Here is a 10,375-nt window from a genome sequence, read left to right on the forward strand (position 1 = left end):
TCTCTCTTAATTAATAAATATCACAAGAAATATTTAGATTGAGTGCTATCGGAAAGAACAAAGAAATAGCGTGTGAGTGCTAATTATTCTTAATTGGAGATGCGTTTTATAATAATTTATTTTAAATCAATCCTGTCGCTATTATAATAATGTTTAACGTTAAAGTAAAATCTTCATTTTCTTTCATATGTGACGAACATAATTCCACAGGCGTGATTCATGTTAAGTGAAGGTAAGAACCTTCCGGCAATTTCGCACGGTGCGAACGTTGGGATTATTGCGCGATTCCGTGATGCCGAGACTGTCTCTTCATGGGCGGTACCACGAATTATAATGACAAAGATCATTGCGCGTCCTATTCTCGAGGCAACGTTGGCAACGATAGTCAACGTCACAGTACGACCATTGTTGTTGATTGACGACGTGTCATCCCCAATAGCGTGTGTTCGCTTTTCAAATGTAAGATCAGTCGAAAGGTGCCATGGTCGTTTGATATTATTAACCCTTGTCACGAGAGATTCCATGACATCAGCATACATTTTTCTTTACATAACTCAATAATTGCAATTTGATAATTAAGGACGCGGGACGTGAAGACATTCCTTACGGTTTTTTTTTTCTTTAAATTTATTATCCGTTCGAGGTGTTAAGTGATGCAAAAAGATGTCCTTGCACCTTCCGGTGTCACCATGTTCTTTTTTAGTTCATGGTTTTTCTCACGACGACGTCTGCTGATAAATCACGACGACGGGTAATGACTATCGACTGACTACCAACCGATCTCTCTTACTCGATACTTATTCGTGAGCATCCTGCGCCGTCTAATTATTACGATCCGTGCAGATACGAGACACATATACGAAGGACTGCTTCTGTAGATGTACGGCGGTAACCGTCTGTAGAAGTGTAATTCTCGGCGTGGAAACTGGCGAACAAAGAGCTGGCATTTGAATGCCAGCGACTATGATTCGCATCTGCTATGATCGGGCACGGACTTCGTGATCTTAACAGAATCGAGGCTTCTCCGTTTTAAATCCTCACCTTTTAATTTAAATAATAATTTTTCGTTTCGGTACATATAATTCACAAACTAAATTGGATAGAGTTTTGCATAGTACATCACGATTGCTCTGCCAACTTTCCTTTTTTTATTCAGACAGATATAATATAAATAATACGTTGCAATAAAGAAATATAAACTTGATTTTTTAAACTCACCGAGAAAACTACAATATAGATTGCGTTTTAATAATAATATGTCAAAAGCTACGTGATATACATATTGACCGACTTAATTTATTCTTTACTATCAAAATTATAAGCTATCGTACGGATATATCTTTTTTATGTTTATAAATTATACACAATTTTTAAACATTCTTGAATTGAAATGAATTGAATTGAACTAGAACTTTCTTTAGAATTGAATAATTAAAAAATTATCTTTTTTCTATTTATTATTTAAGTAATAATAACATAAATTTGTTAAATGTTAAATGTTAAGTAGTGAACAAAAAGATTTAATTATTATTTAATGTTCAACCACAATCGCGACTCCGTTCACACGTTAATTGCGACATTACTTTCCCATCGTAGCATCTAAATCTTGAACTTTATTGACCTGATCTGGAATGGTAATGCTATATATGGTTAACGCCCAGCAGAATCTTTTCCATTATTGAATAAATCGCTGTTAAAGATTTAAAACGCCATGCCACGTACGCAGCAATTTAGTGCTAAATCGCAACTGTTGACGGCATGGTTTACGATACCTTTCTTCACGCTTAATAAAAGCTAAGCGCCTTAAATTATACTCGTGATCGTTCGTGTAACCAAGAAATAAACTAGTATCTTAGGTACATACTTTTAGTAACAGAATGAAATACAAAATCTAATACCATAGTTCAATTTTTTATTTTTAAACAATACGTTTTTGTGTAGACATATTTTATATCCATCTACGATTTTTCCATTATTTGTATGTATATTAAGTATTTAAGTACTTAAAATTAATTGCTTAAAATTTTAATATGAGTTGCTTTTTAAAATAAAAACCTATTTCTCACAAAGATTTCTTTTATTTTATGTCAAATATCAAATTTTTTATGTATTCATACGCTTATGCTAATTTATATTTTTTTGTGAAATATATATCTAAGTTTAATTACATCTTTACAGTATAGATAACAATAGCAGAATTTATGTAAAATATAGAATTAATAATACATGATACGTTAAAACATTTTTAAAAATTGGCTTGTGCTTTAAATTTGTGTTATTATATCTTGTGTTATTTTTACAATCAAATATTGATTCAGGATATCAAATTTAGGCTAATATGTAGAATGTTAAAAATAAATGTTATTTCTTTTATATCTATGGAAACTTCATTGTAAAATAAAGAAATTAAAAACAGCTTTAAAAGACAATCGATATATTGGATGCACAACACATGATCACATGAAATAAATTCCTAATTTAATGAAATATAGATCTCTTTAATTGATTCCTAAAATTTCTATTACTCAAGTAAATATATGGGAGACGTATCACACAATCAGAAATATAACTGCAACACACGTAGAGAAAGTAAAATAATGTTATCCGCTTAGGTCAATGACTCTTGCTTTTGAAATCTCATTAATAGTGATCTATGGCGGGCAGAGGAAGTCGTATGGTATGATATTAGTCATCTGACGTGTTATAGAAACACTAGTTCCGCTTCGGCATGTATATTAATGTATTATATCCTGATCTTAAATTATTTGCCATAATGGTTATTCAACAAATTTTGCTCGCTATCTTTAAAGTATTTTTGAAAGCGACAAGAATAAATACTGCAATAATAAAAAAAAAACAAAGAAACATATGTAGATAAAGACATTTTATTGTAGATTCTACATTATTGTAGATAAAGACATATAACAAATAAATATAACAAAAAACGCGCTTAACTTCGGGTTAAACGGAGTACTTCTGGCCTTTAATAAATCATTATTCTCTTATCGTCATGGATCTTAAAGATTGTCCGCGCACTTGTATATTTTGGCACAAAACGCAAGAAGTCGTTAAAAGTCGTTAGAAGTTAGCAATTTTTTATCTTACATTTACAAGTACACGCGAATACTTCGGACTAAACGGAGCACTTCTGGGCCTCGACTGGTAAGAAGCTTTGATTCTTTTAACGTAATAAATTTTAGGGAATATCCTCGCACTTGTAAATTTTGGCACAAAACGCAGGAACGGTTAGGAATTTTTCATTTACATATGCAAGTCATCATTACATATACAAGTGCATGCGCACGGATACTTCGGAGCTTAACCGAGCACTTTTGGGTCTCGACTATTAATAGCATGTTCATATGATACACTATATTTTTGTGAAACGAAATAATGAAACTATAAGTATTGTTGTACCTTTTCACGCAGAAGATAATTTTGTTTTGTTAAAAAATATTTAACAATGAGTTAATCAAGCAATTGCTTCTTTCACATTACGAGTAGAAATCACAATGATGAAAGTTATTGATTCTATTGTCGATAACCGCATAATAAAAGTACAAAGAGAAATCTCTGTATCATTCGTTCTTGGGAAACATCATAATTTTGAATACGTGGGGAAGATTTTAATTGTGGCCTTCACACGACTGTTAAATATCATGCAATTATATGAATTGTATATATAAATGTATCTTGAAATTTTTGAATATAGTCTTTATTAATTATTTTTTAATACATCTTTAATATTTATTTCAATAGTAATCACACATATTATTAATTAAAGAATATTGGTGTGTACTTCAGCTATTAAATGATTTAAATAATCATATCTTGATATTTACAGGAAGTCATGTATACATACAGTTATACATAGAACAATAACAAGTCTGACTAGTTTCATTCCCACGCAATTCCAGAAGTATGAATCATTAATGCAGACTAAACAAGCAATAACTTGCACTATTACTGAGTAAATATCTAATACGTTAATCTAATTAGTATCTGGTCACTTACTAATGCTATTTCTGTCGTACAAGTTATATTGCGCTTTTAAACGTAAAAATATAGAGATATTTTTAAATTCTAATTTTTTAAGTTGAAACTAACCAAGACAATAGATTTGTAACTACTACCATATATTTCTCATTTTTACTTTAAAAAATTGTTCATTTCTGAAGAATAATTTATCGTTTATCGAAAAACCAGAATATCTTTTTTTATAGTAAATACATTTATATTCATATTATTACATCATTCGATAATATTTTGTAGGATTATTATTGTAGCATTATTTGTTTAACTAATCGTGCGAGTTTAACAAACAAAATATAAATGATCAGATGACTAAAGAAATACTTACGGAACACTCGTGAAAAGTACGAAATCATTGCAGTGAGAGTGACTACGTAAGGTGCTCGTTTTCTTTCGTCAAACTCGAATCTTTTCACATCCATTTCAATTTCCTCATCATCATTACCTTTGCCACCCACATTTTATACGCATCTGTTTGTATAACAGAGAATGATTTCGTTATGACTTGAATGTAGGAACCTAACTCACTCTTACTAGACATATTTCATTGGGAATTAAATTGCGTCTTTCTATAGGTCTTTTATACATTATGATGGATAAATGGCATTGATTTTGGTTGAAAAGAGTATTCTCTCTTTCTCTCTTTCTCTCTCTCTCTCTCTCTCTCTCTCTCTCTCTCTCTCTCTCTCTCTCTCTCTCTCTCTCTCTCTCTCTCTCTCTCTCTCTCTCTCTCTCTCTCTCTCTCTCTCTCTCTCTCTCTCTCTTCCCCTCTCCCTCTTCCCCCATCTATATTTCCTTCTTCCCTCCCTCCCTCCTCTTTCTTTCTTATGTATATTATTTATATACAGTTAAATAAGTTTAGATAAGATATTATTTATATGCATGCAATAAGATTTACCGGAAGAATTATAGTTTTCATCAATTCATCTGATGCATTACTTACTATCGATAATTTACTCTCAGCTGGCAATCAGATATCAACCGTTGACATTGTCGTGTGTTCATCGATTTTAAACTATTGCTATTTTTTTTATTTTGTAATGATTTTTAAAAGATATCAAAAAAATAGACATTACACTTTCTAAATTAAATATACCAAATAGTTTATTCTAAATTTAATATCGTAAATTAATATTATCTTTATTTGTAAAAACAATATGAAATTAATAAATGAAATTTAAAGCATGAATATTTTTGGAGATGTTTCAATATATTATTTAATATAAATTTTACATTTTACATATTTATTATAATTATTTAAATATTTTTTGAGTGTATGTGTATGAATACATCTATCACGGGATTGTATTGTCTATTGAGTGAATATATCTTACCTGTTACTCAATAATCCAACTTATTGTTTTTTATTTTTATTTTGTGATATTTTCTAAAAGAAGAGAGAGAGAGAGAGCAAGCATATAAATTTCTTAAACTACGTAAATTGTTATTGCAAACTAATAGTTCTTAATATAATTTCGGGAAATAAAAATTATATTTGATAAAAATATGTACCTTCGAAGGAATTGAACTTCTTCAACATATCGTGGCGCTACTTTACAAAGTCCAAAGTGATTACCATGCGATAAAGTTGGCTTTATGAAAATATTAATAAATTTTAATTTCTACACAGATGATATATTATATTATAATATACCATCTCTCAAAATATTTTCAATATTCATATAAAATTTATAAAATGCAATGTTTTTTTAAAAGATAATTGCAGTATAAATTTTACCTAGAGACATCTACCATGGTTTTCTTCAATCAATGTAACATAAGATTCATAGGGATCAGATAGGTATCGGATAATGAAAATAGATATAAATATATTTAATAAATTATTATTTTTATTGCGAGATTTTATATTATATAAAATTTATGAATAAGTTACTAAGAATACGAAAACATGTATAAATATATATATTACATCTTGCTTGCGTTATAAATATATAATACTGCGCGAAATAAAAATCATCTCTTCTACAAATAATGTCTTTCATAAATAATCTATGAGTGATCACTTGTCACAAAGATACAACAAACACGATTATCATTGTGACTGATTATCACAAAATGCAACCGAGAATCTTAGAAATCGATACCGGTTACAGAGTACCTCTCATTGTCAGAAGGTACAATTAATGAAGGTACTATCGATCGAAATAAATAAATAATTAATATACCAAATAAATTAATTTACATGTAAGAATAAATACTATATGCTACATATTCAATCGTGAGCCGCGCTAATAAATAATTAATTCAATAAATAATTTTGAGAAATTATCACGGATCATAAGGCGAATTTCGTAGTCTCCGCAAATTTCGCAATAATCGCTACATGACCAACGATTATTGTCAATAACTTCAACGTTTACTACGCCGTTATGCAGATAGTGACGCGATTTTATGGCTACAGTCGTGGCAGGTGTTAAATCAATTTACATCGGTGGCATATGCTTCCCGATAATCTGATGCACCTTCTTGTGTCATCTTCTGATGAGAATGATCGATGACCTACTGACTACAACAGTCAAATACTTCTTTTTCTTATCTCTAATAGTTGAATACATGCCTCCAAGCATGCAGGTAGTCTCGGTATTTAAGAACTACGCCCCAGTCCCTGATGAGCCTCCGCGTCTCATCGACGGGGTTTCGCTCGGTATGGCTCATGATGCTTCGTTCCACGCGTGTCGGAAGTCGTATGGAGGGCAAAGAGTTAATGTTGCTCTCGACCTCACATAACATCATTGTTAAGTACGATTGAGTCGCCTTAAGAGCTTGTCGAATTTGAGGATTAGGCTCGTCCTCGATCAGTTCCTCGAATGCCAAGGCGAATTTCTGGAGATCCATGTGCATCTTCGGGTAGTGGTTAACAATCTGCAAGAAACAGTTATTACAAAATTATTACTTTGTTTTAATATTTAAATATTTAAATGTCGCGAAAACCGCTCACTTAAGCTTGCCGTTTAATATTTATTTGATGCTCTTCAAGATATTAATAAACTTTGACGTAAAGAGAAGCGATTACAAATAGCATCAGTACTGCATCACTTCCTTACGTAGTCGACGAAACTGTTAATGTCAATTGTAAATATTGCACCGTTAGAAATTATTCTATCACATTCACATAAATATTTATGAACGTTTCGTGTAATAGTACTTTTAGTGCCGTTTAAAGAATTGAAATAAGAAATCTGACGAAAGTCATAGAGTTAATTGAATATGTAAATTTACCGATATTCTTCTGAGCACAAGTATAAAAATTTAACTTATTTTTCCATCATACAATTTAATGGTTTATGCAGTAAAAAAAAATTTATTGGAGCAGATATTCAGCATAATTGTAAAATTATTTTATCTGGTGACATAACAAATATAAAAAAAAATGTGCGAAAAGATTTAGAATACGTTATTTAGAATACGTAGATGACACATATTGCGAGTCAAATTAATCGTAGAACAATTTTATGATCGACAAAATCTATTTTTCGTTCGTGTTATCAGCGATTGCAACTTAATTGCCGCGAAATGCTTAAGACTCCCCGTGAAGTCCCACCTTCCGAGAACGTGCAATTAAAACCCCAACAAAGTGCAACGCCGAGGATCAATGTTGCTGCAGTCCGGCGATCGGGGCGTGGCAGAGAGAGGGAAGGGGGCTGCGTGCCCGAATGCCGGCATCCGGGGAGTACCGCGGGTCGCGATATCAGCCTTGCGTTATCAGCGTGCTCGCATCGAGGAGGCAGACGAGCGCGATTACGCAGCCGCGCGACCCGGCGAACATGAGTGCACACGTACGGTCGCGTTGCGCGCGCACTGCATGAAAGACCGCGCTCGCTCCTGTTCGCCTGCTACTTTATAATAATTACCGTCTCATTAAAATTTGTTATTTAACGTTGCGTTAATCAATTGCAACCGGGTGGTCAGCCGGCCAGCCGGCCGGCCGCTGAAAATGCGACGGTAGCCTGCAACACTGTTCTCTCTTTTCCGCATACTTGTTATCCGTCTCCCCTCTGCACGCGGTAGTATTCTTGCACGAATTGCTCTTTCATTTCTGCTATACGGTAACGACAGTTACGAACGATGAATATTAACGATCGAAAAGAAGCTAACAGCTCGAGGCATAACGTTGCGAACCTTAAAGTGATGGTGATGGAGAATAGCCGACGAAACTAATGTCGCTAACAATGTTGCAATGAAAAGTATTAATGTAATATCACATAGAATCTAAGAAAGAAAGAGAAAAAAATCTCGACTAGGAATAAGGTTTCTAATTTAGAAGAGTTTATCCTTACAGTAACTTTCAAAGAGATTTCTACGATTGCAATATCTCTTTACTGGCGAAATAATGGCCAATTGGTAGCACAATTGGTGTCACGTATTTATGTTAAGAGTTCTTGATGGATGGATAAACCGTTTGAAATACTTAATAACGGCAAACTTAAGTCGCGGCTCGAAATAAGTGTAGGATATAAGCGAGCAACAATGTTAATTGAGTGCCTGTACTCACCATTGGAGTATTAGCGTCGGCCAGTTTTCTTACAAGATTCACATCCTTCTTGCCAGGTACCCAGTTAGGTATGTACTGATGGTCGTCGACGCCAATCCTAACTCTCTCGTACAGGTATTCGTAATCTCGATTCAAGTAGTCATTCATTGTCAGCTGATGTTGCAGTTTGAGATTCTCCAGACTGGACTTCATCTCATTCTCGAGGTTCTTCAAAGGGACAGTTTGATAATCGAGTTCTCCACATGGTAGATGCCAGGTTGGTACCGACCCGGATATCCTCGGAGCCGCAAAAGTAACGGCGAAGATAGCTGAGATCAGGCAAACTCTCTCGAGGAACATGTTTGAATTTATCGTTGCAAATTTTTAGCGGTTACTCTTCGCAATTCAGTTACGATCTCGTCTAATCGGACTTGTAGGAAAAATGATAGCGATAAGGCACTGAACGATATTCTCGATCGACGTGAGATCGTGAACTGAGATTGTCAAACTCGCGTTCTTCCTCCTTATATATGGGATTGTGTAAACAATCGCACGTACGCAGGCATGTTCGACGGCTTGTGCGGAAACGGTGGGGTTGCAGCGAAGGTTTTGTCCACGGGTTTTTATTGCATCGTCGGTGGAACCCCGGCGTAGATTTCCCCGGCGAAGCCTCTTTTATTGAAGCGAAGATATATTTTCTTCAAGCATTTTCAGATCATATCACTGTGCACTGATATATCACTGATATGACTTGAGCCTTCTGACATTGTAATGATCGGTCATATAGCGTTCTTTTAACTTCTTTTAGTTAATAACAAAATCAACTTTCTAGGTTTTTTTATATATTTATTTTGATATAATTAGAGTAAGTTACAATCGTAGCTCATATATTGCGTTTTTAAATAGTTTGTTATTATATAACCGTATACATATTAATGAATTTATGTTCTTCATAGACTTCTTGTCGTGTAACTATCCAAATTTATCTAAGTGACGTGTTCACTTAGCAGTAATAATTCCTATTGGCTATATATTTCGCGGATATCGCCCACATATACATATAGATGTTCCGATTTTCCTCGAAATACGAACGGTACCTGTCGTCACGACGTCCGCATGTGCCTCGAAAGTACGCGCAATTCCGTCAGAAATCTTTCGGATGCCGCTTGCACTATTCAGACGCAAACACCGTTGTGTTTGCATTATGAATCAAATGGGAAAGCCACGTTGTCAAACGAATCATTAGAGATCCGCAATCGACATTTCGTTTTATATACTTAAAACAGTTATATTTATTTGTAACAAGCCTAATGATTATTGTTCAAAAGATTCGTGCAGCTATACTTGGAATCGAAAAGAATGAGGTTGAAAAATATTTATAACAAGAGGCACCGACTTCATTCAGCGCCAATTGCATCTGCTATTTCGAGATACGATATGTGATTTTGAAAAATTCAATGCATACGATAATAAGTAATTTTTTTATAAATATTTACATGTAATAGAAAATTTATTCACGATTATTATACATATATATATATATATATATATATATATATATATATATATATATATATAGAGTGCACTTTTCCTATTCGATAAAAATAATCGTTCATATGTAAACTTTTCGTACAACATATATTAAACACGTAAGAAATTAATTAAACAATTTTACTTTTATAAACGACTATTCTGTATTTTTTTAACTGTGTTAAAAAAAATGAAATAATTTCTATGCACTTGTGCCGTGCACGTGCAAACGATATCTAATTTCGATCGATCTGGGTGATCCATAAGGAATTTTGACGTCAGGAGGTCAATTCTTTTCCGTCGAAATACGGAAAAGAAGAT

The 10,375-nt window shown here is 33.2% G+C and overlaps 2 protein-coding genes across 2 annotated transcripts in view; one reads left to right on the plus strand and one right to left on the minus strand.

The window, feature by feature from the left end:
• Positions 1–10,375, plus strand: part of LOC139769304 (A-type potassium channel modulatory protein KCNIP1) — a 340,210-nt gene that overhangs the window by 65,617 nt on the left and 264,218 nt on the right. The window lies entirely within an intron of this gene.
• Positions 5,865–9,006, minus strand: LOC139769231 (uncharacterized). Its single transcript, XM_071700107.1, has 2 exons — positions 8,546–9,006; positions 5,865–6,915 (listed from the first exon to the last, which is right to left on the minus strand). The coding sequence occupies exons 1-2, from the start codon at positions 8,882–8,884 to the stop codon at positions 6,592–6,594; spliced, it is 663 nt and encodes a 220-aa protein (XP_071556208.1). The 5' UTR covers positions 8,885–9,006; the 3' UTR covers positions 5,865–6,591.

The sequence above is a fragment of the Temnothorax nylanderi genome, unplaced genomic scaffold (assembly GCF_030848795.1).
Source record: "Temnothorax nylanderi isolate EJ_2023f unplaced genomic scaffold, tnyl_v1.0 TNYL_tig0021_pilon, whole genome shotgun sequence".
NCBI lineage: Eukaryota > Metazoa > Arthropoda > Insecta > Hymenoptera > Formicidae > Temnothorax > Temnothorax nylanderi.

What these genes read in the sequence shown, in the direction of transcription:
- LOC139769231 (XM_071700107.1), bottom strand. Translation starts at nt 8,884, where the DNA reads ATGTTCCTCGAGAGAGTTTGCCTGATCTCAGCTATCTTCGCCGTTACT. An exon ending in CCGACGCTAATACTCCAATG is followed by an intron (nt 6,916 to 8,545) that starts GTGAGTACAGGC and finishes TGTTTCTTGCAG; the next exon opens with ATTGTTAACCACTACCCGAA.